General features: G+C 57.0%; 3 protein-coding genes across 5 annotated transcripts in view; 2 read left to right on the top strand and 1 right to left on the bottom strand.

The window, feature by feature from the left end:
- CARM1 (coactivator associated arginine methyltransferase 1) overlaps positions 1 to 13,453 on the top strand; it is a 32,308-nt gene extending 18,855 nt beyond the window's left edge. Inside the window, exons 6-17 of the mRNA XM_026455623.2 lie at positions 1,575 to 1,685; positions 2,882 to 3,059; positions 5,691 to 5,781; positions 5,978 to 6,059; positions 9,981 to 10,066; positions 10,249 to 10,338; positions 10,804 to 10,941; positions 11,027 to 11,116; positions 11,205 to 11,317; positions 11,419 to 11,496; positions 11,744 to 11,812; positions 11,984 to 13,453. Coding sequence (XP_026311408.1) covers positions 1,575 to 1,685; positions 2,882 to 3,059; positions 5,691 to 5,781; positions 5,978 to 6,059; positions 9,981 to 10,066; positions 10,249 to 10,338; positions 10,804 to 10,941; positions 11,027 to 11,116; positions 11,205 to 11,317; positions 11,419 to 11,496; positions 11,744 to 11,812; positions 11,984 to 12,126 — 1,269 coding nt within the window. The 3' untranslated portion in view covers positions 12,127 to 13,453. The remainder of the gene's footprint in view (positions 1 to 1,574; positions 1,686 to 2,881; positions 3,060 to 5,690; positions 5,782 to 5,977; positions 6,060 to 9,980; positions 10,067 to 10,248; positions 10,339 to 10,803; positions 10,942 to 11,026; positions 11,117 to 11,204; positions 11,318 to 11,418; positions 11,497 to 11,743; positions 11,813 to 11,983) is intronic.
- YIPF2 (Yip1 domain family member 2) lies at positions 12,557 to 18,634 on the bottom strand. Of its 3 annotated transcripts, none has more exons than XM_023194165.3 (11): positions 18,027 to 18,634; positions 17,896 to 17,956; positions 17,315 to 17,475; positions 17,149 to 17,232; positions 16,034 to 16,121; positions 15,332 to 15,424; positions 14,450 to 14,566; positions 14,209 to 14,375; positions 13,871 to 14,053; positions 13,648 to 13,783; positions 12,557 to 13,569 (listed from the first exon to the last, which is right to left on the bottom strand). In XM_023194165.3, exons 2-10 carry the CDS (start codon positions 17,924 to 17,926, stop codon positions 13,667 to 13,669), a joined length of 1,041 nt encoding a protein of 346 aa, XP_023049933.1. In that variant the 5' UTR covers positions 17,927 to 17,956; positions 18,027 to 18,634; the 3' UTR covers positions 12,557 to 13,569; positions 13,648 to 13,666. The 3 variants fall into 3 exon arrangements, with proteins under 3 accessions (XP_023049933.1, XP_023049932.1, XP_023049935.1); XM_023194164.3 differs by having other exon boundaries at positions 12,557 to 13,552; positions 18,027 to 18,624; XM_023194167.3 differs by lacking the exon at positions 15,332 to 15,424 and having other exon boundaries at positions 12,557 to 13,552; positions 18,027 to 18,593.
- Positions 17,959 to 19,728, top strand: TIMM29 (translocase of inner mitochondrial membrane 29). The gene is made up of 2 exons (XM_023194168.2): positions 17,959 to 18,431; positions 18,508 to 19,728. Exons 1-2 carry the CDS (start codon positions 18,338 to 18,340, stop codon positions 19,194 to 19,196), a joined length of 783 nt encoding a protein of 260 aa, XP_023049936.1. The 5' UTR covers positions 17,959 to 18,337; the 3' UTR covers positions 19,197 to 19,728.
- The last annotated feature ends 1,398 nt before the right edge of the window (positions 19,729 to 21,126 follow it).

Genomic DNA, 21,126 nt, shown 5'->3' with positions numbered 1-21,126 from the left:
TTTTTTTTTTTTTTTTTTGAGATGGAGTCTTGCTCTGTTGCCCAGGCTGGAGTGCAGTGGTATAATTTTGGCTCACTGCAATCTCTGCCTCCCAGGTTCAAGCAATTCTCCTGCCTCAGCCTCCTGAGTAGCTAGGACTACAGGCGCATGCCACCTCTCCCAGCTAATGTTTGTGTTTTTGGTAGAGACGGGGTTTCACCATGTTAGCCAGGATGGTCTCGATCTCTTGACCCTCGTGATCCACCCACCTCAGCCTCCCAAAATGCTTGGATTACAGACATGAGCCACCGCACCCAGCTTACTCAGTTTTTGTTTTCTCTTTCTGTTTTGGGGATAGATTATCACTTTGTCCCCCAGGCTGTAGCGCAGTGGCACAATCTCAGCTCACTGCAGCCTCCGCCTCCTGGGTTCAAGCAATTCTTGTGCCTCAGCCACCCAAGTAGCTGGGATTACAGTCATGTGCCACCGTGCCTGGCTGATTTTTGTATTTTTACTTGAGATGGGGTTCTGCCATGTTGCCCAGGCTGGTCTCAAACTTCTGGCCTCAAGCAGTTCGTCCACCTCAGCCTCCCAAAGTGCTGAGATTACACCCGGCCTGTTTTCTCTTTTGAATCAAATGGAAGCCTGTTTTCTTCCTCCGAGTATTTTGGGGATCTCTCTACGTGGATCTTCCTCATCCAGCGTCTGGGTCATGCCCCTCTAGCATCACTTACCATCCCAGAGGACGGTAGGCCCTGGGCCCCAGGGAAGGAGTGTCGGCCCTGGCTGGGCCATGCCGAGCCTCCTCCCGGCCACCGAGGTCTGGGAAGGGCATCCTCTGTTGGTGAAGTCCCTTCCCGCTCCCTAGATGGAGATTCATTTCCTGATTCATCTGGAGCTCTGAGCGGTACCCTGAGGCCTTCCCACCTGACGCCAGCTTCCCTTGCAGGCACTCACTGTGCCGAGAGCATTTGTCCTTCAAAAGCTCATGCCTATCACCACCAGGAATGTCTGCCCTTGGTCTGCTCGTGTGGAAGCAATCCCACAAATCCAGAACAGGTGGTGTGTTCTCCCAGACCCTGGCCTGGACTCTGCCATGAGTGACCATCACAGGGGCCAGTAGCCCTGCGGGGAACCCAGCTGGCCCCGGGGCTTGGGCGGCTCACCTACCCCAGCCAAGACAGGCTACTTCTCCAGGCACCACGAGTCAGCATGGAACTGGGAGACGCTGCCGCCGACACCTCGGGCCCTTTCCTCCATGCTAAAACTGCAGAGGCCCTGGAAAAATGCTTTTCAACTGGCAGTGAGCTTCCAGGGGAGGCCCATGCTTCTCGCCCCAGACGATCTGGAGGGCTGCAGGCCCCAAGGTTGGGGCTGACCGGGAGCTTCCCCAGGGCTTCTCCCAGAGGACTGGCCCATGGCTCATCTTGAGTTCTCGCTTCATTTTGACCAAGAGTCCATAAAGGGCAAACATTGAGAGTGAAGACAGACCCAGGTGTTGACACCTCATGACTTGCACATCCCTTATGATCACTGTCACCTCCTGATCACCATCACCTCCTGTGCCTGGCTCTCACCTCCCACTCCTCCCTTAGATCGTTCTTGACGTTGGCTGTGGCTCCGGGATCCTGTCGTTTTTTGCCGCCCAAGCTGGAGCACGGAAAATCTACGCGGTGGAGGCCAGCACCATGGCCCAGCACGCTGAGGTCAGTGGCCCGCTGGTGCCCACCCAGCCTCGTCCTCGCCCATGAGTGCCATGCCAGCCCTAGCCTAGAGAAGCCTGGGAACCCCCAGGGGGCTAGGGGCGTTACTTCTGTGCTTTGATCTCTTTGTTGTCCCCAAAACAGTCATTGCAGGGAGGGGCTTCAAGGCCTGAGATGATTTCCCCTCATGACTGGCAATCAGGGGCACAGGTCATTTCCCTGTTTTCTTTCTTTTTTTTTGCACTGAAACCTTCATTCACAAAGTTCAAAATGTAAAAGCTAAAAAAGAGCAAACAGCGTGCTGTCCTCACATACCCCTGCTCCCACCCACTAGCCCCACCACGAGAGAGGAGCTACGGCCATAAAGTCTGAGCAAAGCTGTTCCATGGCTGTAGACGTGAGCGTCCGCTCACACCAGCAGAGGCTGCACCTTCCTCTCCCTGCTCTGCCTCTCCCATGGATCTGGGGTCACCTGGGTCATGGAGGGGCCCTCCTTGCTCTGTCTTGCAGCTGCAGAGCACCCCCATGCCCAGCCATGCCGCTGTTGCTTTAGCTGCATTGTGTCCGTAGTGACATTCAGACTCCTTCCAGGTCTTCACACGGCCAACGCTGCTGTCCTCTAATCCTACCACTTTGGGAGGCTTAGGCGGGCGGATCACCTGAGGTCAGGAGTTCGAGACCAGCCTGACCAACATGGCGAAACCCCGTCTCTACTAAAAATACAAAGAATTAGCCGGGCATGGTGGTGGGTGCCTGTAGTCCCAGCCACTCAGGAGGCTGAGGTGGGAGAATCGCTAGAATCTGGGAGGCAGAGGTTGCAGTGAGCCGAGATGGCACCACTACCTCCAGCCTGGACAACAGAGTGAGAATCTGTCTCAATTTTTTTTTTTTTTGTATTTTTAGTAGAGACAGGGTTTTGCCATGTTGGCCAGACTAATCTCCCAACTTATGAGCTCAAGCAATCTGCCTGCCTCGGCCTCCCAAACTGCTGGGATTGCAAGTGTGAGGCACTGCACCCGGCCCACAGTGAGCTCTTAACAGGCTATGGCCAATCGCAGCCATAGTTGGGCACCAGCGAAGGAGGCAGAGGGGGACCCGATGGCCATGTGCAGGTGGAGTCTGTCCTTTGAGAGGTGGTCTAGGGAGGGCCCCACGGCAGGAAGACGCAGGGAAGCCCACACGGCCCTGCCCGCCTGCAGGTCTTGGTGAAGAGTAACAACCTGACAGACCGCATCGTGGTCATCCCGGGCAAGGTGGAGGAGGTGTCGCTCCCCGAGCAGGTGGACATCATCATCTCGGAGCCCATGGGCTACATGCTCTTCAACGAGCGCATGCTGGAGAGCTACCTCCACGCCAAGAAGTACCTGAAGCCCAGCGGTGAGCATTGCGGGTGCACAGGCCGGGCCCCTCGGTGGAGCCCCTGCTGCCGCAGATCCAGGCCGTCAGTGCTTCAGCTCCCTGCTTGCTGTCGGTGGCCCAGGGTGCAGGGAAGCCTGGGCTTTCTCCACACTCCCACCCCAACCCCACTCCAGCCAGCTGTGGCTTCTGGAGTCCCGGGCCCCAAATACGGCCAGACACCCAGCTGCCCACCCGCCCGCACAGGGTACGGAGGAGCTCCTGGCACCTCTGCCATCCCATGTCCTGCTCCTGCAGGACAGTCTCTGGCTGTGAGTGGGGATTGGGACAGGTTCTGTGAATCAGCAGTTCCCCAACAAGCCCTGCTCTCCTCACAGTCCAGGCGGTGGGGTGGGCGAACATGTGTACAAATGCAGGGGTGTGGCTGCGGGTGTACATGTGTGAGGAGGTGAGGTAGCTGTCTGGCAAGCCCACCTGTCACTCCCATCCGTGCCTCTGGGCATGGCCTCTGGTCACTGGGTGACTGCTGCTTTTTTTGAGACAGAGTTTCACTCTTGTTGCCCAGGCTGGAGTGCAGTGGCACGATCTCGGCTCACTGCAACCTCCACCTCCCCAGTTAGAGCGATTTTCATGCTTCAGCCTCCCGAGTAGCTGGGATTACAGGCATGTACCACCATGCCCGGCTAAGTTTTGTATTTTTAGGAGAGACAGGGTTTCACCGTGTTGGTCAGGCTGGTCACGAACTCCTGACCTCAGGTGATCCGCCCGCCTCAGCCTCCCAAACTGCTGGGATTATAGGCGTGAGCCACTGTGCCTGGCCTAGGTGACTGTTTCTATCTGCCCATCTGTCTTGGGGTCTCTGCAGCGCTGACGCCTGAGGCATATGTCTGTGGCTCTTCTCATGCTAGGTACATGCGTATCTGAACATTTCTGTACAGGCAAGCAGCTGTGTGTGCGTGTGGCAGGGGACGGGTCCCCAGCCAGGGTAGCAGCCGTGGGATGGAGCGTGGGCAGCAGCAGGCTGGTAGGGCCTGTGCAGGCAGGGGCGGGGGAAAGCTTCCACTAGAGTCCTCTGGCCCTCCCTGGATCCTGGCCCTAGGGTCCTGGCTGGCTGTGCTCCTGGAGGTGGGAAGTGGCGTCCCCCAGCTGTGTCCCATGTCTCGGGTGTGAGTATGGGAGGCAAGGCTGCTCCAGGGGCTGTGGGCCCCACTATCCTCCCCTTCGGCCCTGATGGTGGGGGTGGGGGTGGGGACAGCCCCAGCAGAGGGGGCCCCTCCTGATGGGATATGAGGCCAGACGGGAGTCAGGCTCTGTGGGCAGCTGCATGCACCCCCCACGGCCCAGCAGCCAGCTTGTGGGGACGGGGGAGGCTGAGCCTGTTGGGGGGGGTGCTCCAGGGGTTAAAGGCGGTCCTCCCCTCTCCCAGTCACATGCTCCTGGTCAGCAGGAGCCAGAGGTTCCTTCCAGGCTGGCTCACTTCCCATGGTGCCCCCAGGTCCCCCAGGGCAGAAGCTGCAGCATGTGCATCTCCCTCCCCGTTCCAGCAGCTGCAGCCCTGCAGCTCTCGCCTCGGGTACAGCCTGGTAGCGTAAGGAGGAGGCAGAGTCCCACTGATACCTCAGGACCTCCTCCCCCGGCTTGCCAGGCTGGGGGGCCTACATCTGGAGGCCAGGTGCTCCTTTGGGCAGGCGGGGCTGTGGGGCCCTGGCCCTCCCTGCTGCTGGCCCTGACTCATGTGTCTGCCCTTGAGTCACAGAGGGAGGCCCTGCCCTTCCCTCTCAGTCTGTGTGCCCAGACCAGGCAGGCCAAGTGGCCCACCCTGCCGGCTGGGTGCCTGTGCCAGAACCTAGGCAGCCCCTATGGTGTGGATTCAGCTTCCCCCACCGGCTCTTGGCCTCAACTGAGGTCCCCAGTGGTGCTGGGGTAGCCTGGGGACCACCCTCCCTCTGTCCAGAGCAACTTTGCTTTGCTTTCCCGGCTGCATACGTGCACAGGCGGCAGGGCCTGAGAGGCAGCGCCTGGCCGCATCCTGGGCACTGCTCGCTTCCCTGTGAGGCTCTAGCAGGTCCCTCACAGCTCCCAGGCCTAGTAATGGGACATAAAGATGAGCCACCGGCCTCCCAGTCTCAGGTGGAATCCATGAGCTGGTGCAGGTCAAGTGCCCGTGGTGGTGATGCAACACTTATCAGAATAGGCGCTCGGTTATGCTGTCACAGGAGTGCAGGAACGAATGGATGACAGGCTGGGAGCACCCAGGGTTAGGGGTCTTGGTGTTCTTTGAAAGCTCTGGGCCGGGCGCGGTGGCTCAAGCCTGTAACCCCAGCACTTTGGGAGGCCGAGACGGGCGGATCACGAGGTCAGGAGATCGAGACCATCCTGGCTAACACGGTGAAACCCCGTCTCTACTAAAAAATACAAAAACTAGCCAGGCGTGGTGGCCGGCACCTGTAGTCCCAGCTACTCGGGAGGCTGAGGCAGGAGAATGGCGTGAACCCGGGAGGCGGAGCTTGCAATGAGCTGAGATCCGGCCACTGTACTCCAGCCTGGGTTACAGCGAGACTCTGTCTCAAAAAAAAAAAAAGAAAGAAAGCTCTGCCAGGCACTGTGGGATGCGTCACCTGACACCGGCACCCCTCCCTGCCCCACTCCCAGGAAACATGTTTCCTACCATTGGTGATGTCCACCTTGCACCCTTCACGGATGAGCAGCTCTACATGGAGCAGTTCACCAAGGCCAACTTCTGGTGAGTGTGCCCTGGTGTCCCGCCTGGGCCCCACAGCCTGCCTTCTCAGGGACACCCCAGCTCCCAAGGGGGTCCCCACTCCTCTTTTTCTGAAAGACTTGGGCTAGATGAGGGCTGACTAGGAGAAAAGGCAGGGCTACCCCACCTGCCTCTTCTGCAGCCCTGACTTTGCTGTGGGGCTGGGGCCTGTCCACAGGTACCAGCCATCGTTCCATGGAGTGGACCTGTCGGCCCTCCGAGGCGCCGCGGTGGATGAGTATTTCCGGCAGCCTGTGGTGGTGAGTAAGGCCTCCAGGGCACTGCTGCAGTGATCACTTGCCATTGCTCTGCAGCTGTGCAGCCCTCAGGAAGCTACGGCCCCTCTCTGAGGCCTCTCCTCTGCCCTGCACAGAGCTCTCTCACAAAGATTTGGGCCAAAAGTGTCAATGCATGTAGACACTTAGCATACAGCAAACATGCAATACATGCGGCCCATTATTAGATGAGGCTAAGGCAGGAGGGGCATTTAGGCTCAGGAGTTCAAGATCAGCCTGGGCAACATAGAGACACCATCACTATTTTTAAAATTAAAATAGGCCGGACGCGGTGGCTCACGCCTGTAATCCCAGCACTTTGGGAGGCCGAGGCAGGTGGATCACAAGGTCGGGAGATCGAGACCATCCTGGCTAACATGGTGAAACCCCGCCTCTACTAAAAATACAAAATATGAGCCGGGCGTGGTGGCGGCGCTTGTGGTCCCAGCTACTCGGGAGGCTGAGGCGGGAGAATGGCGGGAACCTGGGAGGCGGAGCTTGCAGTGAGCCAAGATGGCGCCACTCACTCCAGCCTGGGCCCTGGGCCACAGAGCGAGACGCCGTCTCAAAAAAATAAATAAATAAAATAAATAATAAAAATAAAAAAGAACCGTTACTAGATGAATTTATCCTTGGTGAGCTGATGTGATTTATTGATTGATTTTACTTGAGATTTTTGATACATCCATGATTCAGAAAAATCAAAAGGAAAAAAAAGCTGGGCATGGTGGCTCACACCTGTAATCCCAGCACTTTGGGAGGCCGAGGTGGGCAGATCACAAGGTTAGGAGATTGAGACCAACACGGTGAAACCCCGTCTTTACTAAAAATACAAAAAAATTAGCCGGATGTGGTGGCAGGGTCCTATAGTCCCAGCTACTCGGGAGGCTGAGGCAGGAGAATGGCATGAACTCGGGAGGCAGAGGTTGAAGTGAGCTGAGATCGCGCCACTGCACTCCAGCCTGGGCGACAGAGCAAGACTCCGTCTCAAAAAAAAAAAAAAAAAAAGATTTGTTTTTTGTAAGTAGCATACAATTGGGGTCTTGAGTTTTTTTTTTTTCAAACAAGATTGAACATTTTTGTCTTTTAGAATATTTAGACCATTTACATTTAATAAACTTGTGTGGGTGTAAATCTGTGATCTTTTATTTTTCTATTAATCTGACCTGTTTCTTTACTTTTTTGCCTTCCTTTAAAAAAATAAGTTTCCAGGCTGGGCACAGTGGCTCATGCCTGTAATCCCAACATTTTGGGAGGCTGAGGCAGGTGGATCATGAGGTCAGGAGATCGAGACCATTCTGGCTAACAGGGTGAAACCCCGTCTCTACTAAAAATAACAAAACAAATTAGTCAGGCGTGGTGGGGACGCCTGTAGTCCCAGCTATTTGGGAGGCTGAGGCAGGAGAATGGCGTGAACTCGGGAGGCGGAGCTTGCAGTGAGCCGAGATCGCGCCACTGCACTCCAGCCTAGGTAACAGAGCGAGACTCTGTCTCAAAATAAAAAAAAAAAGTTTCGTTTTATTCTGTTTTCCCCCTGCTCTTGATGTTTTTCATTTGTTTTGGGAAACTCTTGGACAATCTTGGATAATATCTCTTTAAACACTACCTCTGCCCCATTCTCTTTCTCCTTCTGGGATTCCAATTATATGTACAGTGGACCTTTTCACCATATCTCAGATGATTCTTATACTCTTTTCTGTCTTTTCCATCCATTTTCTTTTTTTTTTTTTTTGAGACGGAATCTTGCTCTGTTGCCCAGGCTGGAGTGCTGTGGCATGATCTCAGCTCACTGCAACCTCCACTTCCCGGGCTCAAGCAATTCTAAGCCTCCTGAGTAGCTGGGATTACAGGCGCTTGCCACTACTCCCAGCTAATTTTTTGTAATTTTAGTAGAGATGGGGTTTTGCTATGTTGGCCAGGCTGGTCTAAAATTCCTGACCTTAGGTGATCCGCCTGCCTCAGCCTCCCAAAATGCTGGGATTACAGACGTGAGCCACCACACACAGCCCCGCCCCCCACTTTTTTTTTTTTTTTTTTTGAGACAGAGTCTAGCTCTTTCACCCAGGCTGGTGTGTGCAGTGGCGCAATCTTGGCTCACTGCAACCTCCGCCCCCAGGGTTCAAGCAATTCTCTTGCTTCAGCCTCCTGAGTAGCTGGGACTACAGGCATGCACCACCACACCCGCCTAATTTTTGTAATTTTAGTAGAGATGGGGTTTGGACCATGTTGGCCAGGCTGGTCTTGAATTCCTAACCTCAGGTGATCCACCCACCTCGGCCTCCCAAAGTGCTGGGATCACAGGCATGAGCCACCATGCCCAGCGTGTTCAGTCTTTTGTGATATCACTGGGGAGTGAATGAGTGAAAAAAGCAGGAAATATTTTGGTGGTATGAAAATTTTGTATTATTATGAGGGTGCCTTGGAAGGGACCACAGTTTGAGAAGCGGCTCCTTCAGGGTACAGCCCTCGGTACTCTTAATGCAAGCCCAGTGGTTAGCCTCATTACCAATATGCTGCTGAACCACCCGTTAGGTTTTATTGTTGTTTTTTGAAACAGGGTCTCACTCTGTTCCCCAGGCTGGAGTACAGTGGCTCAATCACTTCATGGCTTACTTCAGCCCCGACCTCCCAGATACAAGTGATCCTCCTGCCTCAGCCTCTCAAGTAGCTGGGACTATAGGAGTGTGCCACCATGCCCAGCCAATTTATTTTTTTGTAGATGTGGGGCCTTATTGTGTTACCCAGGCTAGTCTTGAACTCCTGACCTCAGGTGATCCGCCCGCCTTGGCCTCCCAAAGTGCTGGGATTATAGGTGTAAGCCACTGCACCTGGCCTTAAGCCTCTTATTAGCAGCTTTCTGCTTGGTGTCTTAGCCTCTGATGCCCTGCCCCACTTGAAGCTCAGGAGTTGGCCAATTTCACAAGTGCACTGAGTCTGCACCACCCACCTCGCCCTCCTGCACTTATTGCCCTTTGCTTTGACATCACGGCCCCTTGAGTCCAAGCTGCCTTGGTAACCTTGAGCTCCCATTTTGCTTTCCCCCCCAGGAAAGCTGCTGAAAGGTCGAGGTGGCCGTTTTCTGCCCTTCCCATGGGGAAAAGGCAGAGGCCAGAAAGGGCTCCCTCCAGAAACGGCACTTCCCTCCTTTCCAGGAGCTTGATCCCCGAAGTCCTGGCTGCTCTGGTTGGTCACCAGTGCTGCCAACAACTGGTTTATTCTTTTTTTATATTTATTTGGTTGCCATAGTTCATGGCAGGTGTGTTAGATACAAACATCGCTGGGAGTGCACAGCAGCAACAGGGTTGTTGTTGAGGATGTTTTTAGGAGACAGGGTCTCCCTGTGTTTCCCAGGCTTGATTCACAGTCTTGGGCTTAAGTGATCCTCCTGCCTCAGTCTCCTGAGTAGCTGGAGTTACAGGCATGCAATTCCACACCCGCCTAGCACCTAGTTCTTTAACTTGCTTTTTTGGTTAACTTGCTTAATGATTTAACTTGGAGATCCTTCCCCATCTGTTCATAAAGAGCCTCTTCATTCTTTCTCACGTCTGCATGGTCTTTGATGGGTGAGCCATCATTAGTTTAATTAGATGGTTTCCAGTGTGTCGCTACCACGGACAATCTGTAATTATACATGTAAGTTTGTTGATGTATTCATGTATCTGGAGGTTAAATTCCTATAGTGCCAAATCTTTTATGTAGATAAACACTTGTCATTTTGAGAGCTGTCACCTAATTGCCCTTGGTGGCGTTGTGCCAGTTCACCCTCCTTGCAGCGTGTCTGAGATCAAGCTGGTTTTAGCTGCACAGCCTAGAAGCCGTGGCCAGACCTGGGGGGAGGGGCAGGGCTCTCGCCTTCTATGTCGGCCTTGGCACCAGATGCCAGGTCACACCTGTTTTCTCTCCTAGGACACATTTGACATCCGGATCCTGATGGCCAAGTCTGTCAAGTACACAGTGAACTTCTTAGAAGCCAAAGAAGGAGATTTGCACAGGTACCGGCACCCACACTCCATCCTCCCAGGCCTGCCTCAGGCCGAGGTCAGGGCCACTGGCATCCTGCCGTCCCAGGGCAGGTGGTGGGCGGGGGCCCCGGGCCTCTGCACCTGGCACCCCCTCTTCTCTCTTGGCAGCGCCTGTCTGGCTTCCCCAGCAGCCACTGCCCTTTGCCTTCCAGGATAGAAATCCCATTCAAATTCCACATGCTGCATTCAGGGCTGGTCCATGGCCTGGCTTTCTGGTTTGACGTTGCTTTCATCGGCTCCATGTGAGTGCCGCAGAGCAGCCCGTGCTGCCTCCTCCCCACTCCCAGGGCTTCCTGCAGCTACAACCTGACTGGGAGGGTGGAACGTGGCTCCAGGTTCCACCATCCCTTCCAATGGGAATGAGAGCCTGTCTCAGAGCAAGAGACTGTTGTGGGTGGGGTGTGTGTGTGGTGTGTGTGTGTCCTGTGTCCTGTGTTCCCAGTGTCTGTCCCTCATGGGCCTGTGTCTGTCTCTTGGCACATGTCAGGGTGAGGAGGGATCTCGTGGCTGCAGCTCCCTCGTGTGTACATGTGTGCCTGCTCATGTATGTGTCTGGGAATGCCTGGGGGCCAGCCCGTCTCTGCTCCAGGGTCCCAGGGGTCCCTGGCAGAGGGGGCAGGTGCTTGGGGAGGACTCAAGGCATACAAGGTGGTGGCTCCAGTGATGGCGCTGGCCCAGTCAAGTACGTGCCTGTCCCTGCTCCACAGAATGACCGTGTGGCTGTCCACAGCCCCGACAGAGCCCCTGACTCACTGGTACCAGGTGCGGTGCCTGTTCCAGTCACCACTGTTCGCCAAGGCAGGGGACACGCTCTCAGGGACATGTCTGCTTATTGCCAACAAGAGGTGTGACTGCTCCCTGGGGCTGGTGGTGGGGGGCAGGGGTCCATCTGCCCAGCCACTCACGCCGCGGCCTGCACCCTCTCCACAGACAGAGCTACGACATCAGTATTGTGGCCCAGGTGGACCAGACCGGCTCTAAGTCCAGTAACCTCCTGGATCTGAAAAACCCCTTCTTCAGGTAGGAGGGGCACCCTACCTGCACGGGGTGGGGGCGCCCTGGCCCTGCAGCCCCCTTGCCCCTGCCCATGGCTCTGTCTCTGTCACAGATACACGGGCACGACACCCTCACCCCCACCCGGCTCCCACTACACATCTCCCTCGGAAAACATGTGGAACACGGGCAGCACCTACAACCTCAGCAGCGGGATGGCCGTGGCAGGTGAGCAGGGCACGCCCCAATGCCCAGCCAACCCGGGAGGCCACCCTTACTGCAGGCCTGGCCCGTGCCTCCAGCCCTGACGTCTCCCTCTCTGGGCACAGGGATGCCGACCGCCTACGACCTGAGCAGTGTTATTGCCAGTGGCTCCAGCGTGGGCCACAACAACCTGATTCCTTTAGGTGAGTGTCCCCCAGGGCCAGGGGCAGCAGAGAGCCGTGCCCAGGACTGCCCAGAGGCCGGGAAGGGCCTGTGGCAACCAGGGTCGGCCTGTGCTTGGTCCTTTCGCCTTTTCCTCTTCCAGGGGGCTCTCGGCCGAGGCCCTCCGTCCTCTCTGCCTCGCTCTGCAGCCTGCTGCTGCGCATGGGCTGGGTGGCTGGGGGCGGTGACGCCGTCTCCCTTCCTTCTTTCCTCCCTCTTGCTGCGCAGCCAACACGGGGATTGTCAATCACACCCACTCCCGGATGGGCTCCATAATGAGCACGGGGATTGTCCAAGGTAATGAGGGCGGCGGGGGCAGGGCCCGTGGGGGCCGAGCTAGCGTGTGAGTCGCCATCCTCTGTCTGGCCGCCCGCCTGCCCTCTTGCCTGCCCTTTCTCTCTCTCTCTGACTCTGCCTGGGGGCTGGGTGGGCCAGGGCAGCCCCTCACTGCCATCGCCTGCTCCACAGGGTCCTCCGGCGCCCAGGGCAGCGGTGGTGGCGGCACCAGTGCCCACTATGCAGTCAACAGCCAGTTCACCATGGGCGGCCCTGCCATCTCCATGGCGTCGCCCATGTCCATCCCGACCAACACCATGCACTACGGGAGCTAGGGGCCTGCCCCGCGGACTGACAGCACCAGGAAACCAAATGATGTCCCCGCCCGCCCCCCCGCCGGGCGGCTTTCCCCCTTGTACTGGAGAAGCCCGAACACCCGGTCACAGCCCTCTTTGCTATGGGAACTGGGACACTTTTTTACACGATGTTGCCGCCATCCCCACCCTAACCCCCACCTCCCAGCCCTGAGCGTGTGTCGCTGCCATATTTTACACAAAATCATGTCGTGGGAGCCCTCGTCCCCCTCCTGCCCGCTCCACCCTGACCTGGGATTGTCATCTGTTGGAACAGGCGCCATGGGGCCTGCCAGCCCTGCCTGCCAGGTCCCTTAGCACCTGTTCCCCTGCCTGTCTCCAGTGGGAAGGTAGCCTGGCCAGGCGGGGCCTCCCCTTCGACGACCAGGCCTTGGTCACAACGGACGTGACATGCTGCTTTTTTTAATTTTATTTTTTTACGAAAAGAACCAGTGTCAATCCGCAGACCCTCTGTGAAGCCAGGCCGGCCGGGCCGAGCCAGCAGCCCCTCTCCCTAGACTCAGAGGCGCCACGGGGAGGGGTGGCCCCGCCGAGGCTTCAGGGACCCCCTCCCCACCAAAGGGTTCACCTCACACTTGAATGTACAACCCACCCCACTGTCGGGAAGGCCTCCGTCCTCGGCCCCTGCCTCTTGCTGCTGTTCTGTCCCCGAGCCCCTGCAGTCCCCCCAGCACCCCCCAACCCAGAGTTAGAGCAGGTGGCTGCAGGCCTTGGGCCCGGAGGGAAGGCCACTGCCGGCCACTTGGGGCAGACACAGACACCTCAGAGATCTGTCACGGAAGGCGTCCTTTTTCCTTGTAGCTAATGTTAGGCCTGAGTAGCTCCCCTCCATCCTTGTAGACGCTCTAGTCCCTACTACTGTGACGGCATTTCCGTCCCTCCCCTGCCTGGGAAGGGACCTTGCAGGGACCTCTCCCTCCAGAAAAAAAAAAAAAAAGAAAAAGAAAGAAAAAATAAACAAGGAAACGTGTTGCAGCACAGGCAGTTTTCTTCTCCTTCTGCTCCCATGTTTCTGACACCCCCAAACTCAGATGCTGGAGCTCAGGCCCGGACCCAGGCCTGCCATGTGTGCACCCAGGCAGGAGCGGGTGCTGTCCAGGCTGGAGCGCCCCCTTGGCTCTCTCTCCTGTCCAGGGGAGCCATGGGAGGGAAAGCAGGTGGCCCAGGAGGATATGGGGGCCCCAGCCCTGTCCCAAAGCTCCCTGCTCGGCTGCCCCTCTCCCGCCTTTATATAAATTCTCTGAATCACCTTTGCATAGAAAATAAAAGTGTTTGCTTTGTAAGAAAAGTCTGAAAAGTAGCAGAGTCATCTCAAGGTGTCAAGGGAGCCTTCAGTCATCATCTGGGGGGCAGGACAGGCAGAGGGGTTGGTCCACTTAGGTGTTGCCTGAAAGAAAGAATTGTCTGGGAGCGTCCCCAGAACCTCACCTTGACTGGGGGTGGGAGGGCAGCCCCCTTAGCCCAGCTGGGAACAGTCCTTACCTGTGGGACCCGGGCCTTTCTAGGAGGGGGCCATGGACTTTGGCAGGGTAGGGGGCAGCGGGATGTTTGAGGGCAGAGATGTGATTTGGGGTGGAGGAGCCACGTTCTCCGGAGGCAGTGACTGGAAGAAGTACAACTGCACAAGACCCCTGGGGTCAGAGGCAGGGCCAGCTCACGCCCCCCCAGCCCCTCAGCCCCACCTGTGGCCACCCCAGACCCGTACCTTACAGCCCACGGCCAGGAGTGCATGGAGCAGCACAACGGCAGACAGCAGCACCATGGCCACCAGCCTGGTGTCCTCACGGACCACAGGCCAGAGGGTGAATACCAGCCCGGTGGCCGACAGGCCCAGGGCCAGTGCCCCAAAGAGCCACTGCAGCCAAGGCACAGGGATGAGCCACAGGACCTGGGAGCAACACGGTGGCAGGTGACCATGCCAGTCCCCACAGCCACCACCCACTCCGCACCAGGCCACCCTCACCATCATGGGAATGAGGCAGCAGGTGACCATGCCAGTGTCCCCACACAGCCACCACCCACTCCGTGCCAGGCCACACTCACCACCATGGGGATGAAGACAAAGAGGGAGTAGCCGTAGACGCACACGGTCTCCAGGAAGGTGTAGGGCCCCATGCGCTCCCGGACACCCTTGCGCCACCGCAGAAAACCCCACAGGGCCAGGGGCACCAGCCACGCGTAGCAGTAGATGCTGATGCCTGCCACGGTCACTGGAGGCAAGGTAAGCAGTCACCCCCTGCCTCCCCGGGGCCCTGCCAGGCATTGGGCCTGCCCGCCTGCTTACCCTTGTGGAACTGGGGGCTGTAGTGGATGGAGGGGTCTCTCCTCTGGGCCAGCACCAGCGTCAGGTTGCCAGTGACAGCCAAGACGAAGGCCAACGTGGCACAGATCCAGAAGGGGCCTGAGGATGGGGGGCACAGTCAGAGTCCCGGGCCCTGCACTCCCAGGACAAGCAGACAGATGTGTCCTGACTGAACTGTGCTGAGACCGCAGCCTCTTCCTAAGCACCTTGCCTGACTCACCAGGTCACAGGGGGCCTCCTGGTGGCTGAGCCCAGTGCTGGCTCTCAGTTCATCCCCCTCCCAGAAACACTCAGGACTGCACACCTTGGTCTGTGTCTCACATCATTGGTGCCAATTCCTCAACCCCTGTCACCTCCTCTTTGACTGTCTGACCCCTTCAGCCATGGGGAGCAGCCGGGCCAGTCCTCGGCCCCTTCCATGTCTGCATTCACCCCTGGTGTGACCTCCTTCAAGCCCAGGGCCTTATCCCTCCTCTAGAGCCCAGGGCTCTGCGCTGAGCACTGCAGGCTCCAGTTCAAGCTCCCAGGTGGGCATCTGCGGCTTCACCCATGCCCTGGTGCTCTGCCCTCACTGCCCAGCTGGTCCTGTGGATAAGTGGCAAATCTATCTAGGCAGAAATCCCTAGAGCCTGCCTTAGCTCCTGCCCTCCCACTCCCCCACCCCCATCTAGCTAGCCGCAAAGCCAGTCGCTTCTACTTCCCCAGCATGTTCCAGAACCCAGTGCCGCTCTCCACATCCACAGTCCCCACCATGTGGCCGCCTCCATCCCAGCCTCCTGGCTTCTGCCCTCCCAACCCACGATGACGAGAGGGACCCTCAGAAAACTTAAAGATCCATTCTCGGCCAGGTACAGTGACTCACGCCTTTAATTCCAGCACTTAGGGAGGCTGAGGCGGGTGGATCACCTGAGGTCAGGAGTTTGAGACGAGCCTGGCTAACACGGTGAAACTCCATCCCTACTAAAAATATAAAAATTAGCCGGGCATGGTGGTGCGTGCCTGTAATCTCAGCCACTCAGGAGACTGAAGCAGGAGAATCGCTTGAATGCGGGAGGCGAAGATTGCAGTGAGCTGAGATCGCATCACTGCACTCCAGCCTGGGTGACAGAGCGAGACTCTTTTCCAAAGAAAAAAAAAACGATCCCTTCTTGCCACAGCATGTGAGGCCTGTGTGATCCGTCCCCCGACCTGTGACCTCCCTGCAGCTCATTTGCTTCAGTGGTAATGCCACCCTGCAGTTCATGCAAGTTCCTGCCATGAAGCTTACGCTGTTTCTGGAACCCTCTTTTCCTAGGTCTCCCCTACCCCTCCTGTTGCCAACAAGGCTCATTCCCTCACCCTGCTCAGGGAGGCCTGCCCTCCTGCACCCTGCAAAACAGCAAGGTCGCTCCTCTTACATGTTCTCTACCCGCCACCCTCTGCAGTCCTTCATATCTCTGTCTCCCTGAACAGCAGGTAAGTCACACTCTCTGAGTGACTCATTTGTCCTCAGCTGTACACTGGCGTCTGCAGCTCAGGTCACATTTGTTGAGTGATCCATCAAGGAACCGAATGCACCTCACTCACCATACAGATCCGGCCGATTCCGCAGATGGTGCCGCACAAAGTTGTGGCCAGGCCGGGGCAGCAGTGATCCTTTGATCCGGTTCAGGACCTGGGGGCAAGGCTGAGGTCAAGGATGGAGGCCTGCCAGGAGCTTCTCCCTTGTCCTGAGAGGCTCCTTCCCTGCTGACCTCCACCCTCCTCTCTCCATGCCCCACCTGAAAGAACTCAGCCTTTCCCTCTTTTTTTTTTTTTTGAGACATAGTCTCACTCTGTCGGCCAGGCTGGATAGAGTGCAGTGACACGATCTCCGCTCACTGCAGCCTCTGCTTCCTCGGCTCAAGCAACTCTCCTGGCTCAGTCATCTGAGTAGCTGGAATTACAGGTGTGAGCCACCACGCCCGACTAATTTTTGTACTTTTAGTAGAGACAGGGTTTTGCCATGTTGACCAGGCTGGTCTCGAACTCCTGACCTCAGGTAATATGCCCACCTCAGCCTCCCAAAGTACTAGGATTACAGGTGTGAGCCACCATGCCCAGCCCCCTCTTGTTTTTGTTTTGAGACGGAGTCTCGCTCTGTCACCCAGGCTGGAGTGTAGGGGCGCCATCTCAGCTCACTGTGAGCTCCGCCTCCCGGGTTCACGCCATTCTCCTGCCTCAGCCTCCCAAGTAGCAGTGACTACAGGCGCCCGCCACCGTGCTCAGATAATTTTTTGCATTTTTAGTAGAGACGGGGTTTCACCGTTTTAGCCAGGATGGTCTTGAACTCCTCAGCTCAGGTGATCTGCCCACCTCGGTCCCCCGAAGTGCTGGGATTACAGGCGGGAGCTACTGCCCCCAACCCATCTTTGGTCTTCTGCATATGCTGTTCCCTTTGCCTGGAACATACTTCAGCTCCCCTCCCCCATTCCCGGGGGAAGCGTTCCTTCTCCTTTAGGTTTCAGCCAATTCCTCACCTCCACGAGGTCTTTCTCTAACCCGCGAGATTGTGTGTGTCCCCTGTGTTCCTACAGTCCCGATCCATACCCAGTCCCACCATAACCCTTTGAGAGCACCACAGTTCCTTCACCAGCACTCGCCATACGCTGAACCCTGAGCGTAACTCTGAGCCCCGCCCCACCTGCCTCCCCAGGCCTGACCTGTGAGGTGTCCACGTCAAAGAAGCTCTGATAGTAGCTGAAGGTCCAGAATCCGGGCTGCTGCTGCTGCTTCTCCTGCAGGAGCTGCACATTGGGGGCATTCAGTGCCTGCCCCGACAGCCTGGATCAGCCGGGGGCTGCACAGAGGCAGGACACAGGGACTCACCGCGGCCTTGTCACTCTCCTCCTCCACCTCATCCTCGGCTCCATAGCTGCCACCTGAGCCCACGGCCACAGCCACGTGCCCTTGTGGGGTCAGCTGATCACTTCTGCTGGTTGTGGCTGCATCTGGGGTCTCAGCCAGAAGATTAGTGGCCTCCTCGAATTCTGTGGAGGAGGGATATGGGACACACGCACGCTTGAGGGGTGGAAAGAATTCGACTCGGCTCCAGCCAAGTCAATGCTCATTTGGGGGCGGACGCTCTGCTGAGCCATTGATCTCCCCCAAGGTGGGGCCCAACTTCCTCAGTTTGGAGGCATCCGGAGGGCGTCTGTTCCCTTCCTCCTAAAGTGGAACTGCAACTAAGGGTTGGCCCTGGGATGGGGTCAGGGTCTGGGGACATGAGGCTCGGGTTTGAGGTCTGAGTTCAGGGCGGGGGCGGGGTTCGAGTCAGGGATGGGTCTCACTCCTGGGTCAGGGTTCACAGTCGCCTAGGGTTCGGGGTAGAGAAGTTGGAAGCCGCACGGCGGGGAGGTTCTGGCAAGGGGCGGGAGTAGGAGATCCGGCCTCGTCGGGGCCGCACTCACCGTGGAAGGCCTGGTCGTCAGCCGATGCCATGGTCGTTCAGGGGCGCCTTCGCATCCCTCGCTGAGGACAGAGACCGGTCAGGCACGCTCCCCCCACGCCCCCACGCCAGTCCCTCGGCCCCCAGCCCTACCTGGCGGCCAGCTGCACCCACGGAGTCTTGAGCTCGTCGCCCCGTCGCCACAGGTGCGCTCCGTCCCCCTCACCGGAGGCCACCTGGGCTGGCGTGGCTGGGGCTCTCTGCGACTGCGCAGTTTGCCTACCCGTCAGCGTCTACCCGACTCGGATCGGACAGCAACATCCGGCGCCGGTCCTCTTTCTATCCTTTCCCGTTGGGAAGCCACTTCCGGTAAAGTTGGCGCTTGCGCAGAAGAGCCTCCCGGGCTCTTAACTTAGGATATCAAGAGTTTCTTCCCGGAGCAAGGACCCCCAAGACGGAAGAGGATGGCTGCGGCGGCTCTGAGGAGATTTTGGTCCCGACGCCGCGCAGAGGCGGGCGACGTTGCAGCGGCGAAGCCGGGAGTGTGGGCGCGGCTGGGTGAGTAGCTGCGGAAGGCGGCAGGGTGGGTGGCCGCCGCGGCCGGATCACTCTTACCGCGCTCCTCTCCCCTCAGGGTCCTGGGCCCGCGCGCTGCTCCGGGACTACGCCGAGGCCTGCAGGGACGCGGCGGCGGAGGCTAGTGCCCGGCCGGGGCGCGCGGCCGTGTATGTGGGGCTGCTGGGCGGCGCGGCGGCCTGCTTCACGCTGGCGCCGAGCGAGGGTGCTTTCGAGGAGGCGCTGCTGGAGGCGTCGGGGACCCTCCTGCTGCTGGCGCCGGCCACCCGCAACCGCGAGTCCGAAGCCTTCGTGCAGCGGCTGCTCTGGCTGCGGGGCTGTGGCCGCCTGCGCCACGTCAACCTGGGGCTCTGCTCCCTGGTGTACGAGGCGCCCTTCGACGCTCAGGCCAGCCTCTACCAGGCGCGCTGCCGCTACCTGCAGCCCCGCTGGACCGACTTCCCCGGCCGGGTCCTGGACGTGGGCTTCGTGGGTCGCTGGTGGGTGCTGGGGGCCCGGATGCGCGACTGCGATATCAACGATGACGAATTTCTGCACCTGCCGGCGCATTTGCGGGTGGTCGGGCCGCAGCAGCTGCATTCCGAGACCAACGAGCGGCTCTTCGATGAGAAGTACAAGCCTGTCGTGCTCACCGACGATCAGGTGGACCAGGCGCTGTGGGAGGAGCAGGTCTTGCAGAAGGAAAAAAAGGACAGGCTCGCCCTGAGCCAGGCCCACTCGCTGGTGCAGGCGGAGGCCCCGAGATGAAACCCTGAGGACCCCGAGTCCTGGCCAACTGCTTGCCTGGGGTAGTGCAGCTGTGAGTGTGCCTCACCTGCAGAACAGCTGAGACAGATGATGTGCAAAGTGTTTTCTCACTGGATTTGCGCAAGTTTGGGGAGCCTTTCTGCCCCCCGTCTTTGTTCTGTATTAGCTGAAGCTAATTCCGAGCCACCTTGGTCCAGGAGTTGGGACAGCAGAACGACTTGACACATGTTCATCACTGGCAGAGCTGGTCATGAACCTTTTATATAAGCCTTTTTCATTGGGCCTCAGAGGCCCTCCTTAAGGAGGTACCACACTGGTCAGGTGACTTGCAAACTCTTCTAAGACCACTTAGATTTTCTTTTTAAAGTTTGGGTTGTGGCCTGGCGTGGTGGTGCATGTCTGTAATCCCAGCATTTTGCAGATTGAGGCAAGAGGATCACTTGAGGCCAGCCCGAGTAACACAGCAAGACTCCGACGCTACAAAAAAGAATAATTAACTAAATAAAATTTGAGCTGAAATGTTTTTATTCTATGATCTATTCTCTCTCGTTTTGTTTTGTTTTTTTGTTTGTTTTTGTTTTTGTTTTTTTGAGACAGGGTCTTGCTCTGTCTCCCTGTCTGGAGTGCAGTGGCGCCATCTCAGCTCACTGCAACCTCTGCCTACCAGGTTCAAGTGATTCTCCTGCCTCAGCCTCCGGAGTAACTGGGATTACAGGCATGTGCCAACACGCCCGGCAAATTGTTGTATTTTTAATAGAGATGGGGTTTCACTGTGTTGGCCAGGCTGCTCTTGAACTCCTGACTTCAGGTGATCCGCCTGCCTTGCACTCTCAAAGTGCTGGGATTATAGGAGTGAACCACCACACCTGGCCTTTCATTTTGATAAGTAACATTTTTGCCATTCCCAGCTCTTTGGGAGGCTGAGGTAGGAGGATTGCTTGAGATCAGGAGTTCAAGACCAGTTTAGGCAACATAGTGAGACCTTTCTCAAAAACTGAAATATTTGGAAGGGTAAAGCAGACGAATCACTTGAGCCTAGGAGTTCAACACCAGCCTGGGCAAGATGGTGAAACCCTGTCTCTACAAAAAATACAAAAATTTACCAAAGGTGTTGAATGAGAATTGAAAATATATATACATAGAAAAATTAGCCAGACATAGTGGACCATGTCTGTAGTCCCAGCTACTTGGAAGGCTGAGGTGGGAGGATCACCTGAGCCTGGGAGTTCAATGCTGCATTGAGCCATGATGGTGCCATTGCACTCCAGCCTGGACAACAGAGTGAAACTCTGTCTCAAAAAGTAAAATAAGTGGCTGGGCATGGTGGCTCAAGCCTGTAATCCCAGCACTTCAGGAGGCCGAGGCAGGTGAATCACGACATCAGGAGATCGAGACCATCCTGGCTAGCGTGGTGAAACCCCGTCTCTACTAAAAATTCAAAAAATTAGCCGGGCATGGTGGCGGGTGCCTGTAGTCCCAGCTACTCAGGAGGCTGAGGCAGGAGAATGGCGTGAATCCGGGAAGTGGAGCTTGCAGTGAGCCAAGATTGCACCACTGCACTCCAGCCTGGGTGACGAGTGAGACTCCATCTCAAAAAAATAAATAAATAACATTTTTGTTTTTTTTAAGTTTTTATTTTTAAATATAGTCTTAAAGAAAATTGGAAAAATAATAGAGACTGGTTTTTTGGAGACAAGAGTTTTGCTCTTGTTGCCCAGGCTGGAGTGCAATGGTGCAATCTCAGCTCACCCCAACGACCGCTTCCTGGGTTCAAGCGATTCTCCTGTCTCAGCCTCCTGAGTAGCTGGGATTACAGGCTCATGCCACCATGCCTGGCTAATTTTCGTATTTTTTAGTAGAGACGGGATTTCATCACGTTGGTGAGGCTGGTCTCAAACTCCTGACCTCAGGTGATCCCCCCACCTCGGCC

The sequence above is a fragment of the Piliocolobus tephrosceles genome, chromosome 21 (genome assembly GCF_002776525.5).
Source record: "Piliocolobus tephrosceles isolate RC106 chromosome 21, ASM277652v3, whole genome shotgun sequence".
In the NCBI taxonomy this organism is placed as follows: Eukaryota; Metazoa; Chordata; class Mammalia; order Primates; family Cercopithecidae; genus Piliocolobus; species Piliocolobus tephrosceles.
The sequence above is the reverse complement of the archived record's forward strand: the minus strand, read 5'-3'. Positions and strand labels throughout refer to the sequence as shown.